Here is a 22,992-nt window from a genome sequence, read left to right on the forward strand (position 1 = left end):
TACTCAGACAAGCTCATCTGGCACCAGCAAGTGTTTATTTCATTTTAAAAATGAGCAGCTTATTTAGGTCAAAGACTGTTGATGCACTAATAAAGGTCATCTTTATCTGTTTTTAGAAACTAAGAGTAAATAAAGGAACTTTGTTGGGTTTCTGGTGTAAAAGGAGCAGTAAATTCTTCCCCTTTTTCAGGGAATAGATTAGGCTGCACTTTGCTTTCATCCGCCACTACAATCATATGTCCTAACCGCCCGTAAACAAGTGAGTCATATAAAAACTATTAGAGGTGTGGTGCATTTCCAACGTGATGCTCGTGTAACACGATCTCTCCTGCCTGTCCCCGTTTCATTAACTGCAGTGAGTGAGCACAGCAGCACGTGCAGAGTGTGAGCTACACCGGGTAAACAAAAAGAGCGCCATCCAACCTGTCAGCATAAACTGTGTCTCCCTTGATTTCTTCTGATATGATAACCATCATTCTCTGTATTTGCTTAATCTTTTCTCCCATTATTATTTATAAATATAATTATTGTTGCCTTTTGATCCACTTAAAGACGCAACCGCTTCCCATCTTTACTTACAAAGAATCAGATTAGTTTCTTCACACCCAATCCCATTTGCACATCTTAGCTAATATTAATGGTATATTTTAAAATTGGCTTTGTCTTATTTGCTATTTTCAGTTAAATGCAGGGTTTAAATAGGTCATTATAATTGTGTATGTCTTCCAACTTATTTTTGCTCTTATAAATCTTTAAAATTGATCATTTAAAATTCAGCTTTTCCTCTGATCTTGAGGTTTTGAAGAGCAGGTCATTTTTTATGACAGATTAAGGATTAAAATGTTTAAAAGCTGCATCAGTTTGCATTGTAATCATGAGATTGGGATCGCTTTGATATGTGTGAGATTAATTGAGGGATTGTCTTGCCGGGCTACATTGTGACCCATCATTTGTAAGCCAAGTTTTCTCGATGAAATCATTTCCATTCGTAAAAAGGGAAACGAACATTGTTGTCAGCTCGGATACACGGAGTCCCTATATTTTTCCCCCTCGAACATCCCAAATAAAGGTCCGTGTGACTGAAGGGCCAACAATGGGTGGCATTGACGGACGGAATAAGGATACGTCTGTGCTGAGATGTGCCACCCAGCTGTCCCCTCAGGTAGGGAGGGACAATGGTACCAGAGCCGCCTGTCCAAGCGCAACATGTGACGGCACTGAAGATATAAAAGACTGCAAAGTGGCAACAACCCCATATACGATATTTGGAGTGACAAGCCCCCCTAAAAATCTTTCACAACCGAAGCAACAAACAAGATGAGATTTCCAGTGCCGCTGTTTGTTTTCCTTGCTGTGGCAGCATTTCACATGGGTAAGAGGAATAAAGAGTTAAGATGCAGTTTTGTGTTATCTTAAAACGTGTTTTTCTTAGATTTCATACTTGTATGTGTGAGTGTGGCTCTTCAGAAACCTGAAGTTGCTGATGTTTATTAAGTTAGCAGATATATGAAATGTTGTGATGGCTTCTAGTGCTCTCAGCATCTCTGGAGTCTGCAGAGAAAGAAGAAAAAGCTGCAAAGTATGGTGAGGGATTCATAATAAGAATAATAATTATAATAATGATAACCAGTAAAGATGATGTTGGTAGCAGATGCATTGCTGCAAACTTTTCTTTTCTTTTCATGCAGATGGGCTAGCCGAGCTGCAGAAAATAGGTACAGTATCCATAGAGCACCTTTGTGTTCAGAGTGGACACTTGGTCATTAAAAGTGGCTTAAAAGTAATTAAGATCAAGTAGTATATTCCACAAAATAACCCAGACTGGCTTGCCCTTGTCTTAGTTAACTGTTAATACGTTTCTGTTTCTCGGCTCTTACTTTTGTAATTTTGATCACTTCATGTCTTAAGATCAGATGGAGTTTGAGGCTGCTCAGAAAAACCAGGAAGCTCACATGAATGGTAAGTTTAATACAAAAAGTTGGTCTTGATGAATAAATGAGGAAAGATTTATTCCCAGTACTCATTTTTCACCTTTTCCCATCAAGCTACTGAAGATCAGAGTGGAGATTCCCGCTACCTCGGTGAGGGCAGACTAAAAATATTTAACTTAAACCTTTTAATGAGTGATCCAGTTCCAGGTGGTAATGCTGTCTTTCATTCTCAGAGGCCGCTCAGGATCACTCTGGTAAGCTCCAGTTAATTACATGACGAACACCTGAACTGACTGTTAAGTTAAACGCCTTCATCACCTGTTAACATGTTTCCGTCAGTGGAGGAGAGCGTGGACTCTCAGGATGCCAAGGCAGGTGTGTAAAAAAAAAAAAACCCATCAAAAGGCACATCAAGCAGGTGATTCTTCTTTACCTGAGGGTCAACAAGCAGTACTTAACTGTGAAATCCTCCTCCAGCAGAAGGTGGTGGAAATTCTGATGCTGCAGGTCAAGGAGGTAAGAGAGGATTTACTGTTCAATGGTGAGCCTGCGGGTGGCAGCAAAGCAGAGGGCAGACCTCCAGCTCAAAGCACAGTGACATGCAACACATAATTCAATCCCTGTCCCCTTTCACACAGAGGCAGAGTCTGAGTCCTCTGAGGACGCAGATGGTGAGTCTGTGACATATTTTTTTTTTAGGCAGTGTAATTTAAGCTCCTGTCCTTACACTAGTGTTAAAGTCTGCTTTTATTAATGTTGACAGGGCCACAAAGGCAGGGTAAGTGTTGTAAATCTTTATTACACCACAACAGTTTACACAAATACACTTTGAGCCTGGAGCTAATGAGTAGCTTGTGACTTTTTCACAAAGCCAAGACAATTTGTGCGCTTTTAGTGTCTTTTTAAAATGTATTTAAAGCTTGTTTAGAGGTAAATAAAAACAGGAAGTGTTTTTATTTGAATATTTTCCTAGAACACCACGAGGTTGTAACTGAGGCTGTGGCCAGTTTGGGTAAGATCAAAATGAAAACACTGAAAATTCATTTGAATTAAACACCCCGACTACCTTCAGTCAATCTCCAATCCTGCTTTTTCTCCTCTGTAGATGAAAACACTCAGGATTCAACCAAGGAGCAAGGTAACAGTGTGTAAAATGTTCCACAGATGCATCAATGAATCACACAAAACAGTGAAAGTATCCTGAGCTGTTTACTGTTTATCATGCAGTAAATTGAGCCTGACTCAAAGACTGTGATCAACATTCTTTTTTGTCTTTCGATTCAAAAGTACCTGCTGAGGCAAGATGTGGTAAACTGCTGTGTGCAACTTTAAATTTAAATTGCAGGTTGTGCAATAGAGTGGCGAGTGCAAAAACAAAGCCAGACAGAGCCAGTCTCAGCTGGATTTAAACAGTGTCACAAAAAAAAAAACCCCAGCCCTCCAAAGATGTTTGTGTATCAACAGTTAAAAATGCCTCAAGTGCAATTACAAGTTTACAGCCTGGCAGCTTGGGGAAACTCTTTTTTAACAGTTTACAAAGTGTCTGAAGAGGTATGTGAGTCACAACAGAGACGGGTTTACTGCTCGACCTCAAAAATAAGATGCTAGGATTGTTTGTTTGAACAGAGTCCTCCTTGTATGTGATAAATCTGGGACAAGAATCCGGGCCACTCGGAGACGTCTGTCCCCAGACATCTGCTTATTGTGCTTGATTTATACTTGTGGATATTTTAGGACCAAGGATGCATTGTCCCTGTCCTGAAAGTGTGCTAAAAGGACTGTTTTAAAATTGATCCAGTTATTTAGGTGTAAGGTTCTCTAATAAGGGTGATCTCTCCAGCCACTGGTCTGAAAAGACTGAGTGTAGTAGATGATGATGATTGGCATCCTCATGTCGAGAGGCCTGGAAAACTACTGAATTGCGGTGTTTGCAGTGTAAAGCTGGCGTAAAGGAATCTCTTCTGTCTGTTCCTGTGTTGCAGATGCACTGGAGTGAGAGGGCACAGCAGCACGTGGATACCAGCACTGGCTCATCATGCAGTGTGCCAACTACCCCGAGCTTACAGTAAATTAAAAAAAAGGGACCCATCCTACCTGTCTGTATAACCTGTCTGTCTCCTTGTTTCCTGTTTCCTGCCCAACACAAAGTGCTTTTTAAGATTGCAGCTCAGAAAATGCTGCGTCATTTTACCTTCAGGCTGAAATTTGACTCCCTACTTGTACTTAACATGTGTCAAAATTCAGAGAGCCAACCACATACTAAAAGGACACATTGTATGTGATCATAAATAAAGAACAATGTACAAGAGTAGCTGCAGATAAATAAATATAACCTTTTAAAATGAAATGAGTGTAGACTTGTAGCTTTTCAGTATTTAGATTCAGTTTTTGTTTTTTCCAAGTTCAGTGTGAATAAGGGCTACAGCTCATGCCACAATGTCCTGTGACCTGATGTGTGAGCGATAAAATTAAGAATACATGCAGCAATCTGATCATCACTGAGGCGAAGGAGGACTGGATCCAGATGGTCCAGGCCCTTACATTTTTTGGGGTTGAACATGGTCAGTTTATTGTAGGCCTCCCAACAGCTTATCAAGGTAAAAGAGAGAACATATGGAATTAGAAATGCTGTTAATGGTGTTCGAAATGTGTTTGAAAACAAGACATGAAACAGATGATTGATAAAGTTAAAAGTACTACAAGTCCACACTGAAGGCCTTATATCAAAATTTGATATAAAAATGACAAAACAATGAGTAGAAAAATGAGTTTAAAGAAAAGTATGTGCAAAAGAATTCTAGAAAACATTAGTGCCAACAGCATTAATAAACAACATGCACACTATTAATTTAAGAGGTGTGCTCACCTGTCACAGGACAGCTGTTGGACAGGTTTCTGTTTATTTTGTGCAGAGAACGGCAGGAATGATTTCCTCAAGGATTCTCTACAGCAGTGCAGTTGTGTAAGAATGAACCCTGCTGCCTCTGTAATGCAGAATGGAGCAGGTTTGTTCAAACCTTCTGTCCCTCAGCGACTCAAATGCCCCCAGATTCTGGCCAACTTTTGGATTAGTTTGTTGATCCTACTAGCATCTCTGGCAGCAAAGTAAGTGGCACTCATTACCACAGCCTGGCAGATCTCTGACATCTTGCTGCATGCACCGGAAGCACCTAACCTCAGAAAATAGTGTGGAGCAGATATTTGTTTTGTGTTACAAATTGTCAAAATACTGTTGAGAAAAAAAAAAAAAAAAAAGTTGGAGTGAGGGGGGTATTATATTTTAAAGTGTTGAAGGCCTTCCAGAGATGTTCAAAAGAGGGGAATTTTAAAAAATAAATAAATAAATAAATCTGTACACAGATATCAGTAGCTGTATACTGGGTTTGTATTGATACACATTGCAGTAATGTCCCCTTCATTGTAGATCATCAACAAAGACAAATTCGACAAGTATTCTGTGTTTTTCGATTTTTATTTCCATTTTTCCATCCACAAATGTGGAGTAGTACATCTTGATATGCCTTAAAAAAAAAACAAACAAAAACTCTTTGGTACCTAATGGAAAATAAAACAATTAAGGCAGCTACAGCATCTAGGTTGTGAAATGCATTCATTACTGCAGTCAATCACACAAACTTCCAGTTTTCAGGTTCCTGCTCCTCATCATGTATCATCCAGAGGAAGGGCGGGGCAACCTAGTTGTCCAGGCAAACTGAATAAAAGCATATCTTAATGCGGACTACAAAAACAAGGCTGAAGCCGACCTAGAGCGATTAACCATTAGGGACGATTAAATCAAGTTTTAACAGGAGACTTAAGGTAATGTTTGGGAACATGTTGTTGCACTAGCTGACGTTCAGCAATGATATTTCTCAACAGATCTTTTATTTCTGCACTGATCAAGAACAGAAAGTCCCAACCTGGAGACGCAGAGCAATAACTCACCAACTACCAATTTGGGCTGTGCCATTTCTTACTAGTGTGATGACTTATGACAATTACGTAGTATTCCTCATAATGTTCAGCTGTAGTCATCCAGCACTGTAGGAAAACATGCTCAAACAGCTGAAAAACATTTTGATCTCTTAACCCCCCCCCCAAAAAACCCCACAGGGTCATAGTTTGTCAGCTGAAAGAAAACGGGCTGTAAACTCTACTCTAAAACGGCGAAACACTTCCACCTAAATACTGCCTTCTTATTTTTCTTGAATCAGTTTCCAGCAAGTGTGATGACTCGAGTGTTACATCTGTAATAGGCTAATACTGCAGTTTAAGTTGTTCATTCCTGCCTAATGTATAAAACAAAATGGCTGTATATAATGATCATACATAACCGCAAAGTAAAAAAAAACATGAATTATTACAAACAGTTGATTTAAGTTTAACTCTTTACAGAATGACGAGATATGAAAAAGAAAGCCAAAGAAATAAAAAGGTCGCAACTACAAGTTATGTGACCCAAATGGAACAGATAGCAAGTTATAGTCTGAAAATGATGCAGCCAAGAACCACAGGCACATGTCACCAAACCCTTTCTAACTTTTTTTTTCCTTTTTCTTACGAAGTTGTTGGCCAGAGGTAAGCGATATATTTTGGCCTTCAAACTTCACTCCTTTCTCTCCGAGTGCGTGTCGGAGCGTTTTTTTTCTTCCTCCCCATGCTTGGGGTGCAGCTGAATGCTCACAGGATGACGTGGACGAAGATAGCCATAACAGCAGCACTGATCAGACCAGAGATGGGAACCGTCACAAACCACGCCATGAAGATGTTCCTGAACAGACGCCAGTCTACTGCCTTCTTTGAGCGCAGCCATCCTACTGCCACCACAGAGCCCACCTATTTGAGATAAATAAATAACAGTCAAATGATCCTCCTCTAAATGATCTGTGTGCATCCATATGCCTGAGATTTTATTGAGGAGAAACTTGCTCCACATGTGGAACTTCTACCAGACTGTTTACTCGAGCCTCCCTCTTATGAAACAGTGTCTTCCCTCATCTCTCATTTGAGTTTCCAGACCACAGTGTTTGACCAGCTTACCTTGCAGTGGGTGGTGGAGACAGGCAGGCCAATGTTAGAAGCAACCACGACAGTCAAGGCTGAGGCCAGTTCGATGCTAAAACCACTGCAAGAGAAGAAAGAAAAAACTCATGTGGATGTGTCTGAGCAGCTCAAATATAAGGAGCAGTAATGTCTGGGGAAGATGTGGTTCTGGTGACTTAAAGAAACAACTTATGAACTGTCTGAGTCTTTACCTTGAGGGGGTGATGGGGGTGAGGTCTTTCCCCATTGTCTGAATCACCCGGCGACCCCATACCCAGAGTCCAGCACAGATACCCACGCCACCATACAGCAGTAACCAAATGGGTGTAGGTTCATTTGAGACCACGCTGCTTGTTTTGTAAACCAACCACAGAGCTACCAAAGGTCCAATGGCATTACTGCAGAGTGGAGAAAATTTTTGTTTTTATTAACAATCTGGCAAAGAAACACAGGTCACCACACACTTGCCTGATATGATGTCATTAAACATACCTAACATCATTTCCTCCATGGGCAAAGGATCCAAAGCAGGCAGTAAGAATTTGAAGGAACTGGAACAAGACTGAGACTTCTGGTTTGTCTTTTTCAGGCCTTTCATCATCCAGGGAGCTCTGGCTGCTACCTGTATCCTTGATCTCCATTTCTAGCCTCACATCACCCTCTACCAGACCTTCAGGAGTTGTGTGCTCTGCCACAGCATTGCAGTAGCTGGTGTAGCTATCCATACGCAGTCGCTTTCTCTCCTGACTGCCTGATCCTGGAGCCTTGTTGCCATCCTCACAAGCACGGAAGTCCCCTTCTTTATGCTTGTCATGCATGCCAATGATGGTCATGGTGTAGGCGGTGTAGCTGTTGTTGCGCCGGATAGGTCTGTCGCCTCCCTCTCCCATGCAGTCGCTCATTTTGGCCAGGTGGAGCTTGTGCAGTAGGTCTTTGTAGAGGGCTGAGTCTGTGTGGACTGTGTGGTACGTGCTATAACCGTTACTTGGTGGCTGTGGAGGTCTGTTGTTGAACTGAACATGATTTTTGAATTGAACCTGATTTTGAGCATTTGTGGAGGCACCATTGCTTTGGGCTTGGTTACTAAAATGGACCTGACTGTTTGTTTGAACCTGTGCGGGGGCTGCAGAAAAAAAAAAGAAATGTCATAAAATCATCTGCAAGTTAATCATAAAATTAATAATAAATATCTATAGCAACAGTCATTTTAAGATGACAAAGAGGCATTTAAAACGAATTCTGTTTTGGCATATTTACCATCATTTGAATTGCTGCAGTCTGTGTCATCAGAATCTCCGATGTCAAATGCCACCCTGTGTTCCTTATTACTGTCGGCTTCATCAGAGTCTCCGATGTCGAAGGCCACCCTGCGCTCCTCAGGGGCAGGAAGAGGGTCAGCAGAGTTGTAATTGGCAGCTGGTGTGGTAGATGCCTGCTTCAGGATTGGACAGTGGGTTTCTTCAAGCTCCTTCTTTTCCATCAGAGGGCTTTCAGTGGGACTGGACTTGATATCTCCTATTAGGGCAGGAGTTGGATTGAGATATTATTTGGATCGCATCCAAACATATACTTAGCATAGCAGAGACATCCTAACACAGCATCTGTTTTTCCTTCAACTTCAGCTGTAGGGAGTCCAAGTGTTGCATAACCTTAAAGTCAGAAAACCCTTTGTACTGTAAATATAAAGCTCTCTGTGTCCAAGGGTGGACTCCGGTGTTCACAGGATCAGATTAACAGGATTACAAAGGACATATTCATATTACCACTATCATGTTGTCTTAAGAGAGACAAACTAAATGTCTGAGGCTCACATGACATTTGTTTGTAGCTTTAAAGTGAACTAGATACTCAGTGCCATTATTTTTTGTTCAATAAATCTAAGTGTGTCGTGGTGAGATTGCATCATCCAAACTGGTCATTGCTGGATCTGAAGCAATAGGTCCCCCTCAAACACACCTCCCAATGCACTGCAAATGCCACGTCAACACAAAGTCAGTGCAGGCTTATTTTTAGTCGAGGAGGTAAAGACCAATTAGTGAATCCTTATGACCCAATTAGTCAGCCTGTCTACTGAATCAAGGCAGATCATGCCTTGTCAGGTAAACCTGCTGCTCCATGAGAGAAGTGACGAATAAAGGATCTGTCAAATACATTTTTAAAAGGAGAACGAACCCTCTTCAAAAAAGTTATTACTAATTTTAGGAGAGACATTTCTTCCCATCAAATATGTCATTAATGAACCATTTAGAGTTCTATTAAGTAATAAAAGGCAATATTTGTTAACCTAAGTCATAGGTTGTATCAGACAGCTTTTCTGTAATCAACCCGAGAAGATAACTTATGCCTAGGAGAGACTAAACCTACAAGTCATTAAAATGCAGAAGAACTGCATTGGAGATAACAGAGTGAGCCAAAAATACATTCATGAGGTTAAAATGAATGGTTATGTCTTAACACCAAATCACACTACTCTGGTTTTTAATTCTATAATCCTGGATTAAAGCAAAGACAAAGACAATATTTTCACATTATTTACATTAGAGCAAATCCATTGTGAAAAATATATCCCTAAACTCCATTTGCTGGATTAATATAATCCCACACTCGATAGGTGGAGTTGCAGTGCAACGCTCCAGTCATGATTTGTCCAATGGCTTAAGTAAGGAAACTGAGTCACATGGAGTTGAACAGTGAGTCAGATTGTCAAAAATGGGACTTACGTTCAATCTTCTTCTTTAGGCGAGGGCAGACAATAAACCAAACCACAATGGAGGTCAGCAGACCACAGGCCAATGAGATGAGCAGGATGCCCCACCAAGGTATCAAGTCAAATCCCAGCACTGGAGGATCACCAAGTGCCACGCAGATATAAACAAAAGCAAATAAGAGAAAGGCACATTTAAAAAAAACAAAACCAACAACTAGGCAGCAGGAGGTACCTTTTCTAGCAGACCACAAAGTAATACACCAAGATTAAAATATAATGTAGGACAGCAGTTTTATAAATATGTAAAAATATTTTTGAAAGTACTCAAGTACTCTAAAACAACTTCAGTGACCTTATAGCTACATTGTGCCACATAGTTAAAAATGGAAAGCATGTGTACCCCCAGACATGAACAGTTATGCAACACCAATGTCACCATGACCCTAAACAGTTACACAGAAACAATGAGTTCCTTAAAAGGAGACATAACTTGGGTAGCATAAAAGAAAAGCAAAAAGAAGGGGGGGGGGGGGGGGGGGGGTCGTTGTACTTGAACATTTTGCTGTAAAAATGAAGGCACTGTCTTGCCAACACTGCAGCAAACCTGGTGCAGCACAAAGATGTAGCGCAATGCATGCTGGCAGAAAGTTACTATTTACATTTCCCTGGAGAAGCAGTTATCCATGTCATACACAAAGTCAGCAGTTTCATTGGGACAAAAACAAATTGTGGATAAAAATAAATTAAAAATAGAAATCTACCACCTTGTTTCAATGTCCGGACATGACCTTGGCCATAAACACCACACTTCCACTAAGATATGGATTGTTTAGGAAGTGTAAGAGAAGAAAAGGAAATGAGGGCCAAGGGGAGGTGATAAGTGTCTCAGTTACTGTGTTTGAGGGCACAGTCCACACAGTGCACTGAGTCACGCTGCAGCATGAGACTGCGGAGCACCTAACTCATGTTTATTTAGTTACGCAATGGAAGCTCACTCCCTTTGAGACAGGAGAGGCATAAGAGTCACCGTCCACTTTTTCCTTAACAGTTAAGTCTTGTCTAGGACTGAGTACACTGACTCACTACTAGAGACATCCAAACACACGTGGTACTGCCATGCATTATTAAACAGGAACTCATCTGATATCAAACAGGATTTTTAAAACTACAGAATAAAGAGGGAAATTATCCACTTGGATGATAATTTAGAAAAGAAAAAAAAAGTAGCATGATTAAAAAGCTGGGCTGCATTTTATAGTCTGATTAACACTCCTACAGAAAGAAGTGACTTGATACCACAAGCATGCAGTGGGATGACTGAAACTGGACAGTAAATGAAATTTAACCACAGCTGTGTTCCAAAACCCTTGCAGAAACCTATATTCCATGGCCTGCATTACACAACAACAAGGTTTGTTTTTTTTCCCCCCCCTCCCAGTACTGTACATGCAGTTAACCACCAACCTCAATTACAATGACAGTTAAAGGAGGAGTTTCAGTCACTTGGCAAGAACCCTTTTGGTTATCTGTCCTTAGGGCACTAAGGACTAATGACATTTTTAACTCCTCACAATGAATTAAAATCTGTTACACAAGCGTTGACTATAGCAATCGCTTAAAAGTGGTTTCAGGATCATGGCTCAGGTTAAAACAAGTCATCCGTGCTGTGATGCCGATTGTTTAGTGCCCCCATGGTAACTAAATCCACTGACTGTTTTTCGGTGGGTTATCGAGGCAGAAAATTTGTGCCCTGCTAAACAGATGGAAGTTTATCAATTGAGGCTGGTATGAGGGGCCAGGATGTCCTGTCACTCTGACACTTTGAATACATTAAAAAAGAAAAAAGAAAAAGAAGGAAAAAACAAACAGAAGCGCCACGGTCCAGTTTAGACTTTTGTATAGAGCAGGTGTGAACAACTGAGTGACGTGCAGGAACGAGGACAAAATTTAGGGCAGATTCAGCAGACGTCATAAACAGGGAATTGCGTTCAGCATCTGTGCTCAGAAGGCTTAACGGTACTTTACCTGAACTTCATTTGTCTTCATGACTGAGTGGCATGAAATATGGCTTTTAGGGTATTTCTCCCTTTTAGAATGTATGGGGCTGCAATGCAGTGACAGCAGCTGAATGATTTATGAAGGAATGAAGTCACACTGAGCCTCATCTATACAGGACAGTCAGCTGACCCTTAAATTCTCTGGCCCAAATGCTGACTTGAGGTCTCTGGCACTGGTGTTTATATTGAGTATAGGAATGTGCTGTGGGATGTCTGGTATCCAACTTCACCACTATGCTAACATGAAGATCAGGGAATGTCACAGGAAACCAAACACACTGGACTCAGTTAGCTGCAGATACTGTTGCTGCATTCATCAGCAATAATGCGCCGCTGTCGTCCTGGGTGCCAGAGCAGTATAGTAACCAAAACCAAGCCTCAACTATAGGTCTGAAAACCTAAATGTTTTGGGGGGGGGGGGGTTTAAATTATAATGCAGTGATGAATTTGTGTTACTGGGCCACTGACAAACAACTGAGGAGAGTAGAGTAGAAAACCTGGTCTACTTTACTTTTACAATAAGCCCAAGTTTATATTATAACCTCTGTCTTTGTGTGCAACATGTGGAGTATATGAATGCTAGTTTGTCTTGTGAATATATTTAAAAACAAAATCAAGCATAATCTAGAGACATTACAGAAATTGCAGCTGGCAATTTCACGTGTGGTGAACTTGATATGACTGTACTGTTGTGCCTGACTAACCAGGGGTTTACTGTCTATGTGAGAAGTGCAAGTGATCTCTTCTTAGTGTGCTGATGTGCATTCACACATCAGCTCACCAGATCTGGTCAAACTCTGGCCTGTAGCCGTCATTTAAATGGCCCAGGCCAGCTAAGATCTTGAACTGTTAGGCCCTGCAGAGAGAAGAAAACAAAAGGAGCGAAAATGGCTCATTTAATAAAGAGTTTCTGGTAAACCAAAAACCAGCAAATATTAAGAGCATTGCCACACAGATTCAGAGCAATAATACAACTACTAGCAGCAGACAACTTTGACAGCACACTCTTTACTTCTCTTTTCCTCCTGCATGCCTGAAGTGATGTCAGGAGTTAAATGAAATCTTATTTCCATCTCCCTGTTGTGCTCCACTCTAAAACTTCATGCCAGCTATGACCCACATAGAACCACAAAGCAAGAGAGCTTCAAAAAAACATGTTAAAATAAACACGGCTTCTGTGAAAATGGTAAACAGCCTGGTTCAGGCTGGAATATGTGTGGGCATCCGGCTGTCTGAGGGAGCAGCTTATTTTAAGCTGTGGCTGTGGGCAGGCATGCAGAGCAAAATGAAACAATGATACTCACCCGGAGCACCAGTGAACATGATGGAGAACAAGTTGATCGCCATTGTCATCGCATAGAAGACAGGCAGGGCCTTCAATCCATTGGGTACTGGGTCTTCCTACAGGAAGAAAATAGAATGTTCAGAAATCCAAATTGCCTCAGGTTACATTTCAAGGCACAACAAACACAGTGAAAATCTGAACCATGTGTTCCTATAACGAACTGCTTCAAAGCACGGTAGCTTATTTCCTGCCATGTAATAAACATTTTCCCCAATTGCATTTTGGGTGTGGACCATTACAGTGTTGAAACAGCCTTAAACCACAACTTCAGTCTTCTAGTGTTACATAAACCAAGCGTATCCACAATCTGATAAAAGGAGACTTACTTTCTGTAAGATGAACCTGCGCACAAAATAGAAGACAATGGCTGACATTATTCCAGACAACAGGGGACTCAGGAACCAGGAACCAACTGTACAAAAAAATAAATAAAAAATAAATAAATAAATAAATAGATAAATAAATCCAAACACAAATAGGAGCATTACAAAGCAGTGGAAAAGTAATGAGAGAATTTGTCAAAGAACAGTAGAAAAAAAAAATATCCTAAATTCCTTTAACTCTTACTATACAGCTCATTTTAATGAAGAATGCTTTTATTTAAATAGAGTTAAATGAGCATGATTCATAGAAACCCTGCTCTTTGAAGAGTCTATTAAATTTAACACCTGTTAGGTCTTGACAGTCTAAAATATCACACAGGCAGTCAACATGGATCATTTTTCAGTCAATAACAGTTCTGAGTGTGTGAAACTCTGGACTCCTGCCATCTTATTAGTGAATTATTTTTGGTTGTGTTACAATGTGGTTTATCCCAAATAAACAGTTTGATGGAACCCAAAGGGAGAAGGAAGAAAGAAAGACACCCACCCCACCCCAAAGGCAACAAATGTGACAATGAAACTGAACTTTAGACCAACCCTTTACAACTGCCTATTGTTCTCCAAGTCATCATATGACCTTATCAAATATCACTCTTTATTTGTACTGCCTCCTCCCAAAGTCCAACACAAAGTGGTTGAAATCACTATTGATTTGTACAATTAATGCTTCCCATGTCTGAATGTGGATTTAGCTGAAACGCTGGACCTGCCATTAATGAACATACTTGATTACTGACCTGGATTTGGGATGGTATTATCACACTGTATTAAGAGTCCTCACACACCGGCATTAATAAAATATACTTAAAATGCCTGTGATGAAATTCAGCTAACCATTAAAGTGAATTTCTATGTCACTTGATTGGTTACGTACCAATACGTAGGAGTTCAAGCCACTTGACGCCCTGCTGGCCTCTGGCAACCAGCGAGTAGCCGATAGTAGCACCAACAATGCAATGTGTTCCAGAGATGGGGAGCTTAAGGAAGGAAGCAGCCAGCTGCCACACAGCAGAACCTAACCAGGATAAATTCATGAAATCAGTTGTATGGTGTCATAATTTCAGCTTTTATACAGTTAAGACTGGTACCAAAAGTATTCAACGACCAGATTCACCACTACTCCAATGCATTTTGACATCTTTAATTTCTACATGCAATACTCTGTCCACAGGGTTCATTGACTGAGAGTTCAAATTACATGAAAGATAAGCTGCAGATACTCACCAACCATTGCACTGACAGATCCAGCCATCAACACATGTTCAGAGCCGTTGTACATGCCCACATCAATGATTCCCTTGCGAATAGTTTCACTCACTTTGGCCCCAAGAAGCACAGACCCCAAGGTCTCAAACACTGTCGCTAGAATACATGCCTGACGCAAAGTGACCACTCCAGAGCCCACGGCTGTACCAAATGAGTTAGCAACATCATTGGCACCGACGGAAAAGGCTAAGATGAAGGCAATGATAAAGCCAACAACCAGCAACCACACATACTCAGTCAGAGGTGTGTAGGTTACCATGGTAGTCGCCAGCGTTATTGCAGTTGCAGTTGTTGAAAACATTTTTTGTAAGTTTTAAAGGAACTGATTCACAATCTTAAAGGAACAAATGCCTGACAAAATAGGTTTTTATATAAATCTAAACAGCAGCTAGTAAAATAAAGAGGTAAATAGAGGTAAATAAATAATTAGCTTTATTTTTAGGCCCACCTGTCTTAACAGAATTTGTGGGATTCAGCAGTGCAAACTTGTAATGGGTTTATCTGGATCTAACCAGAAAACAATTAAAGTAAACTAGAGGTACAGTGAAAAACTACTGCTATCCTAAAATTTTGCTGGATCTGTTATTGTTCTTTGGGTGCCGAGAGATTAAGCAGAACGAAAAGCCAGCCATTGTGCCACTGTGACTGCAGATGAGCAAGGGTACATCCTGAAAAGACAACACACACACACACACACACACGGGATTCTTTAATAACACTAACGTGAAAATATAGGCAACAACGCTTTTACATAAGGAATAAGCCTTTACATCACGAATAAGATAAACGAGTAGAAAACCGGCAGTAACTGTGGACCGGAAGAAGGACCTCTGGTTGCTGCCCTTCCTTAAAACGGAAGCCATTTTTAGTAAATGGCGCATGAAAGACCGCAATTGTATTACACCAATGTCCTTTATTTTGACCCAGGATATTCGCATTTAAAATGTTAATTGCTGTACGGTGGATGATAAGCGACCATGATGGGAAGCTCGAGATACGTTAAGCAGTTTTATGTGGGAGACATTTTAACTTTCCCTACTCGCACACGTGTCGTCATTCATTCACGCAACACGAGCGCCGTCTGTTCGTACAGCTTCACGCTCTGTGCTACAGAAGTGGCTGGACCAATCTTAAAAAACAAAACAAAAAAACGTTTGGACCGATCTCAAATTTGGCGTTTTAATCCACCATAATAGTGACTGCGTCCATAAACAGCGTTTTACTAGTGTTTGACGTGTTTATTTTCCGTAACAGGGGGACGCAACCGGATATGACTCAGTTTAGGGAACACAACTCAATGCGGCACCGGTTCGTTGTGTCGCGTGTGTCGACCCGGTTTAAAGGTCTATAAAAAGTGCGAACCAGATAGATAGTTCTTGCTGCATTAATTCGCTTAGCGTTAACATTAAGAATAGCAATTACATCGGCGTTATACACTGATACGAACTTAACATTGTATGGGCCAACTGCTAACGGACTCCCACACTTAACAGTCTTAATCAATTCAAAGTCAAGGAAAGTATTTAATCCACATTAAATTAATTTTTTTCTACTGAGTAAAAACGCCAGACACCATCTGGATCGAATGTATAATACAATGGCTAGGGTTAGCACCAGCGCGCACTTTGACGTACGCCTTAATTACAATAAAGCCTTAGTTACAAAATTCGTAAAATGAACGACTATGAGCTTTTTATTAAAAAGGTACAAAATGTTAAATATAAAACTTACCACACGCTGCAGTTGTCAGTCCCGTAGTGCTCACTAGCCGTTAAGCTAATTAGCGCGCGCACACAGACGTTAAGACAGCGCGGGCGGGATAAAGAAAAACTTAAACGGATTATGAAATGTAACCCGCTCAAAAAACCTGCCCTTAATTTAAAAAAAATAAAATAAAATAACGCGACTACAGAAAAATGATACTTGCGACAAAGTGAGTCGATATGGAGAGAAAAAAACCGCCTTATGGAATCGAGAAACTTCTCAGTTTGAATGAATGCCTGACAGACTCCAGAGGAACTCGCTTATACCGGTAAACAGAGATGGGGGTGGCTTCTCTTTTATTGGATCTGTTGTACAAGCCCCACCCGCCAACTGGGCGGGAGTAACTTCCTGTTTTCACGTGAAGGGTGCGTGGTCGTGCTTGCTCGTGTGTGCCCACTGGGAGCTTCTCCCCTCATTGTGAAATCTTATTTAATAAATTTGCAGTTCGCGCCATTGTCTTACTGTCTGGTAACCTGACTACCGACAAACACATAAAAAACTGTTAGATTCCGCCACAAAAAAATTGTTGCACGTTTAGGTGCTCTTCAGAAGAAATAATTTTATGAAAAGAACGAAAAAACTGCGCGTTCTCACGGGGAAATATAGCATACATAGACATAAACCATAATCGTCTATTTCAGAGAAGCTGTCACCTGGAAACTGCATGAAAACAGTCAGTGGTGTTGACGTTAACCGCACTACAGAAGACTTGCCGCTCATTGAAGTGCATTGTCCGGAAATAACAACATTCACAGTCAACAAAAGTCATTTTCTCTGGTCGCTCTTCTTTTATTATGTTTATCAAGAGAGACGTGATATCCTGGACAGAAGTGTTCAAAAAGCATGACAAAACATGTTGTGCGCTGAGATGCGATAGGTTTATAGTAATTTAGGCAAATAATCTATAGCCTACTAGTATGACAAAGAGTAGGGATTGGATTATACACGTTACAGTAAACAATGAAGTAAACAGCGTAAGTTTATAAAATATACATACATTATTTTATTATACGATGGCCTTGTTAATGTCTTTATTGTCTCTGGCTCTGTGACGTCACTTCTTTGAGGCGCATGGAAATTTTCAACGGCTCCAGTAATTACGATTGCTGTCGGTGAGCTTAAAGGCAGCATTACTGCAAGGTATAGGAGAGGCGACGTCAAAACACAAGTTTCAAGAATTCCTACCATAACCTCTAACGACATAATTTGCGCCTTCTTTAACTCCCACCTCAGCCCAGAAAGCCTCCTTGTTTACTCCCAGAGGCTGGAGACACAGAAATGTGACCTGGCCGTGGCCGTATAGAGGAACTGCCAATGTCAGAATATTTAGAGTTTGTTTAATTGCTTCAACTCAAGGAAATCAATATGGTATACAAACCAGATTCAGAATTGCTCATCCTGAGGTTATAGTTAAACTTATGAGGTCTAAACCACTATTAGTACTGACAAGTAATTATAACCCCACCCTCTTTGGCAGGACTTGGGAGAACAATTTTCAAAATTCAAAAAAAATTATATTATTATGATAACACAGGTTTAGGGTTAGACCTCAGAAGATTTTCAGGCTACTTTCTGTTCACAAAAGTCAGAGTCACAGAGGAGCACCTGATGGGATAAAATAACCACTTTCATTTGACTACATATGCAAATTGTAGCCAGTCTGATACCTAAAGCAGAAACAAATGGTTGTGTTGAATTCTTCTTTTTTTTAGTTTTAAAGATAAGTTAGGCTAAACAACAGGTTCTGAAAAAAACATCTAGCCTGGCCTATTGATACTGAAGTCCACAGCTTTCATGAGTGACAAACACGTGACTTTAAAGAAGTGAGCAAGCTGAGCCTTAAAAAAAAAGAGAGCTGCTGTATTAGTACGGTATTTTATCACCCTGCCCTGTTTATTGCTTTCAAAGGTCTTAGGCTACATAGAATAACTGAATGAAAATCTAATGAATGGTGGAAGGTTAGTTAGACAAAGAAAAACACAAAGTTGTGTAGCATTGCTTCACTGGGAGGTCAAAGAACTTTTTTCTTGGTTATAGGCCTGAAAAAAATTCTCTCTGCTCCTGATGTAGCTAGTTTCATCTCGACCTTTAACTTTAAACAGGTAATTCACATTAACCTGTACTGAAACATTACACTCTGCTTGGTTAAACAGCGCCATCTGGAGTACATTATTATATATAAACAACCCTGGGCCAAGGCTTCCTTGTAGCAAGAGCAGCTCCCAGTGATCAAATTCTTAGAAATGTTTTCACCTTAAAGTTAGGACTGTTCACAAAGCACAGCCCATAGCTCCTCAGCTGAAAACTTGTTAGGCGAGGGGAAGAGGACCTTTAAGAGTCTTAAAAGCTTTAGAAACAATAAAGTCGTAAAACCCATTGACATGCAGGTTAATTAATTATTTTAAGTTTGTCAGGGAACACCATCAGTGTGATGCACAAAAGAGCCAAAAAACAATCTGAATGGACATGCTGTTATATTGATATCAAGGTATGCTGACATCAGCTGAATAGCTTGCAAGAAAGAGTCTGCTGTAAAGATAGAAGGCAGGCCTCACCATTTATACAGTGTCTTATGGGAACTGGAGGAATTTCTGCATTTATTGAAGCATCACACATTTTGAGCATGCAGAAGAGTCATCTGTGGGCTTGAGTAACCTACAAAGAGGAGGGAGAAACAAAGGATGAATAAAACACGTCTTAAAACCCATTTTTACTCCTTGGCATATGACACTGTATGACCCTGATTTTATTGATTTCATTGTTTTAATCTATTGTGCTCATTTTATTGTTTTTAATTCTAATGATCATTTTATACTTTTTTTATTTTGCGCTATTTGTGCTCATTTTATTATTTGTTGTCACTCTTATTTTTTTTATTTTGGGTAAATCTTTTTTTTTTTTTTTTAACTTATTCATGTATCATTTTTGGCATGCCAAGTGTACAGCACTTTGTGTTCAGCTGTGTTGTTCTGAAAGTGCTATATAAATAAATTGCTTGCTTGCTAACAGCGAGCTAATTAAAAGCAGCAGGTTAGATTCCTGGAGCACTTTCACAGTTTCACGGTGTGCTTAGTGTTACTGATAAAAGCTGAACATTTTCTCTGTTAATTTCAAAGACACAAATATTAGCAGTAAATATAACTATCAAAAAATTAAATCAAACAAGAAACAGCACATTTAGGCCTGTTTTTCCAAACATTTCATCAGCCTGTGGATGTTTTTAAAATAATTTACACATTATTTATAACTACACCATGTCTAAACCATAAATTAATAAAATCTACTATCATCTGCTTCTGGTTGTTTCAGAACCAAATACTTATTGTTCCTGCTCTAAAACTATGGTCAAATCTGTATTTCAAAACTAATCTATTACTATTTATGGTTTGTGTTTGTGGTGCACTGGTAAAGGCATCAATAGACAGGTCAAATTCAATAGAGGAAATTCTTTAGGCTCTGATGTAAAGAAAGAACCAACCAGCATTAGTAAATTCTGACGTTTAGGGGATAGAGTCTCACATGTTGTTTTTATCACTACCTGTACCCATGCAAATCATATATATATAACCTTAGAGACATGACGCGTATCTAGAACTGTCAGGGTATGAAGCTTGTAGTGGCGATACTTCTATCTTTCCAAGAATCGCAGATGCAATGAAGTGATAAAACAAACTAAACATGGAGACCAGCATCATTCCGCAGTGAACCACACCTTAAAACAGGGACAACCTGTCTGTACTACCTGTGTGTCTCTTTGTTTTGTAATAACATTTCTAAAAAATATACGCTTTTAAGTAAGTTAATGCGACCTAGATCGCCACCACTTGGGTAGCGATAAAAAGAAAAGATAAAAAGGAACATAACATAGTTTACAAACATAATATTATATTTTATTTTATTACCAAAGAACTATTTGCTGAAAATGTTGCATATCTCAGCATGCTGCACCTGGCAGGGCGGAGGCTTGCTGTGGTGGGGTTGCTGCTGTGGAATTTATGTAGGAGCTGCGTATTTACGTCTGCTATGTCGTCTTCTCTTGGTGGGTGTGGTGCTAGACGTTGGGGATGGTGGGTAATGGCTCCTGCTGGCTTGCCTTTGTGGAGTTTTATGCTGGGTGGCATGCACGGCAAATGGAAAGGTATTTCTTTCTGGACCCTTGTCTGGGCACAATGTTTCCCCTTCCCTTCCTTGGGTGGCCTCCTTCAGTACAGAAATGCGTGGGCCTCTTCTGCCCACTTTCTCCTTCCTTTCTCTTTCCCTTGGTCTGCTCCCTGTGCTGAGCTGGGCCGCATGATGCAAACTTGGAGTCCTTTCTGCAGGACCGGTGCCTGGTCCCTGCACCCAGCCCTCTGGGATGGGGTGGTCTGTCGTGGAATGGTGGGGGGGTTGTGCAGGCACCTTGGCTGGGCTGGCTGGTGTCCACTGTGGCTTGGTCTTCCCTGTCAGTTGTAGCCACTTGGGTTTTCTAAGCTCATGTTGATTCCTATTACCCCCCTGGGTTGTGAATTTGGATTCTGGTGATTCAGGTGACTGATGGGAGTTGGGGTGTCCCCACAGCATAAATCACCACACTCCCTGTTATTGTTTCTGCTTGTTTCTTTATCCTTGCTTGAATGTTTTGATCCTGGGTTTCTTTGTCGTGTATTTGGCTCTCTTTGAAGGGAAATGAATATAATAATAGTAACAATAGGATACTGGGGAAGATAATGCGCACATGTTCACAAGGAAAGAAGGGTCAAATTCAAATTCAATAAAGGATGCTTTCACCCCTGTTATAAAGAGAGAAATTCAACCAGTATTACCACCTGCACCCAGGTACGTAATACAGATCTTTAGAGACATGATTGTGGAGGTTTGAAGCAAGTTGTGGAAATACTTCTATCTTTCCCAGAATCAAAGATATACTGGAGTGATAAAACAAAACATGGAAACTAGCACCATTGTGCAGTGAACCACACCTTAAAACAGGGACAAGCTGTCTGTATTACCTGCGTGTGTCCTTTGGTTTCCTAACTTCTGTACTCGGAAAAGATTTCACAACTACTTACGAGTAATGCTATTCAGATAACCACACAGGCAGTGGCTTTTGATTTGCTGAAACTTATAACGACATCTGTATGTGCCAAAGATGAGGATGTTAACAAACTGTTTGCATAAAACATCTATTTGCCAGTCTTTCACAGAGTGGTCAACTCTTTTGATCTATACTTAATTTCGAAAGACCCAACATCACCTCTTTCTATGCCTAGCCTTCCTGAAAGTGAAGTGTTGCAAATGTTATTAGGTATGCAGTACTGTGCAAAAGTCAAAGTTTACCCCACATTTCTCTTTTATTTTTCTTTAAAGACATCCATAGAGTTTTTAAACTTGTCTTGAGCATTAGGCCACCAGGCTTTCTGAAGGTCTTTCAACCTTTCTTCTTTTGATATGGTTCGGCATGAACTTTCTGTTTTTTAAGCCAATTAACAATAATCTATGAACCATTCAAGAATTAAAACAAAGCACCTAAATCAAGGGATAAACCAATGTTGTTTCTACACAAAGCAGACAACCTACAGTTTAATCTATACAAATGCCAAAGAAACACAATTTGACAGCCACAGAATTGTATTTTTTCATCACCAAAGGGATTCTCGAAGGGCTATTAGGCCAAACCTTGGCATATTTCATGGTGTGTAGTGCTTCCTTAAAGAGGACAAAGCTTTTGTTTATATAAAACTGTAAGCATTTTCAGTGTTTTCTTTATTAATTTATACATGACACATTAAAACATTATCGAGTTATGATTTTGACATCATACTTTAGGTTACTCATGTTGGTTTTCTAGGTTTTTAAAAGCTTTAGCTAACTTCTTGGATAATGCTAATGGAATCCTGGACCAACACTATTATGATGATATAGAAACAACATAACCACTTCCACGTTTTGTGTTATGAATTTAAATATTAGTCTGCTACATAAAGCAGTAAGAAAAATAATTGTGTGATTATGAGATTTTTTTATTTTTATTTTGCAGATGATTGGAGCACGAGGTTCTTCAAAAACATCTTGCCTGGTCTTATGATACTAAAGCCTTTAGGCAGCTTTCATGATTGTGATGAAAAGAGCATGCAGGGCCTTAATGATGTATTTGAACAGTTTAGCAGTGAGGATTTAGATCTGTCATTTTATAAGCTAAAAGATGTTTACGAGTTTATTTAGATAATATTCAAAAATGCGGTATATATAAACTCAAAATTGATAAAGTCTACTGTTATCTTCTTCTATCGCCTTTCTTGAGTATTTTAGCATGGCTTTTCCCTGGGCTAAAACTGCACTGAAAGGGTTGTTTTTAAGTTCATCCAGTTTTTTAGGGCAAAGATGGACTGATAAATGTGATATTTAACTGTGGTAAAAAAAATTTAAAAAAAATTCAGCATAGGAATCTCTTTGTGGACATTTACTTGTAGTAAACTCTGATCTTTTAGGGGATAGAGAAGGCCTTGCTTTGTGCTTT

The 22,992-nt window shown here is 40.0% G+C and overlaps 2 protein-coding genes across 8 annotated transcripts; one reads left to right on the forward strand and one right to left on the reverse strand.

Annotated features, from left to right (window-relative positions):
- The first annotated feature begins 1,211 nt into the window (after positions 1–1,211).
- On the forward strand, positions 1,212–5,294 carry LOC100704514 (uncharacterized). 7 transcript variants are annotated; one of them, XR_001224304.3, is made up of 13 exons: positions 1,212–1,372; positions 1,531–1,584; positions 1,689–1,715; positions 1,909–1,959; positions 2,046–2,081; positions 2,165–2,185; positions 2,271–2,306; positions 2,409–2,447; positions 2,570–2,602; positions 2,672–2,709; positions 2,905–2,943; positions 3,037–3,069; positions 3,914–5,165. XR_001224304.3 is itself a non-coding variant. In XM_005451302.4 (13 exons), the coding sequence occupies exons 1-13, from the start codon at positions 1,318–1,320 to the stop codon at positions 3,925–3,927; spliced, it is 453 nt and encodes a 150-aa protein (XP_005451359.1). In that variant the 5' UTR covers positions 1,213–1,317; the 3' UTR covers positions 3,928–5,294. The 7 variants fall into 7 exon arrangements, 5 of the variants coding, with proteins under 5 accessions (XP_005451359.1, XP_003444368.1, XP_025764886.1 ...); XR_002062747.2 differs by having other exon boundaries at positions 2,412–2,447; XM_005451302.4 differs by having other exon boundaries at positions 1,213–1,372; positions 2,695–2,709; positions 3,914–5,294.
- Positions 5,295–5,544: 250 nt separating this feature from the next.
- slc20a1b (solute carrier family 20 member 1b) lies at positions 5,545–16,783 on the reverse strand. The gene is made up of 11 exons (XM_005451303.4): positions 16,464–16,783; positions 14,691–15,400; positions 14,341–14,481; positions 13,410–13,495; positions 13,043–13,139; positions 9,695–9,814; positions 8,232–8,489; positions 7,467–8,097; positions 7,187–7,372; positions 6,972–7,056; positions 5,545–6,767 (listed from the first exon to the last, which is right to left on the reverse strand). Exons 2-11 carry the CDS (start codon positions 15,031–15,033, stop codon positions 6,612–6,614), a joined length of 2,103 nt encoding a protein of 700 aa, XP_005451360.1. The 5' UTR covers positions 15,034–15,400; positions 16,464–16,783; the 3' UTR covers positions 5,545–6,611.
- Positions 16,784–22,992: the final 6,209 nt, after the last annotated feature.

Source organism: Oreochromis niloticus, linkage group LG7 (assembly GCF_001858045.2).
Source record: "Oreochromis niloticus isolate F11D_XX linkage group LG7, O_niloticus_UMD_NMBU, whole genome shotgun sequence".
NCBI lineage: Eukaryota > Metazoa > Chordata > Actinopteri > Cichliformes > Cichlidae > Oreochromis > Oreochromis niloticus.

Coding starts and splice junctions, on each gene's coding strand:
- LOC100704514 (XM_005451302.4), top strand. CDS start 1,318: ATGAGATTTCCAGTGCCGCTGTTTGTTTTCCTTGCTGTGGCAGCATTT. Junction 2,082..2,164: donor TGGAGATTCCCGCTACCTCG/GTGAGGGCAGAC, acceptor TTTCATTCTCAG/AGGCCGCTCAGGATCACTCT. Junction 2,186..2,270: donor GGCCGCTCAGGATCACTCTG/GTAAGCTCCAGT, acceptor TGTTTCCGTCAG/TGGAGGAGAGCGTGGACTCT.
- slc20a1b (XM_005451303.4), bottom strand. CDS start 15,033: ATGTTTTCAACAACTGCAACTGCAATAACGCTGGCGACTACCATGGTA. Junction 8,490..9,694: donor CCTAAAGAAGAAGATTGAAC/GTAAGTCCCATT, acceptor CTGCCCTAATAG/GAGATATCAAGTCCAGTCCC. Junction 8,098..8,231: donor CTGCAGCAATTCAAATGATG/GTAAATATGCCA, acceptor TTTTTTCTGCAG/CCCCCGCACAGGTTCAAACA.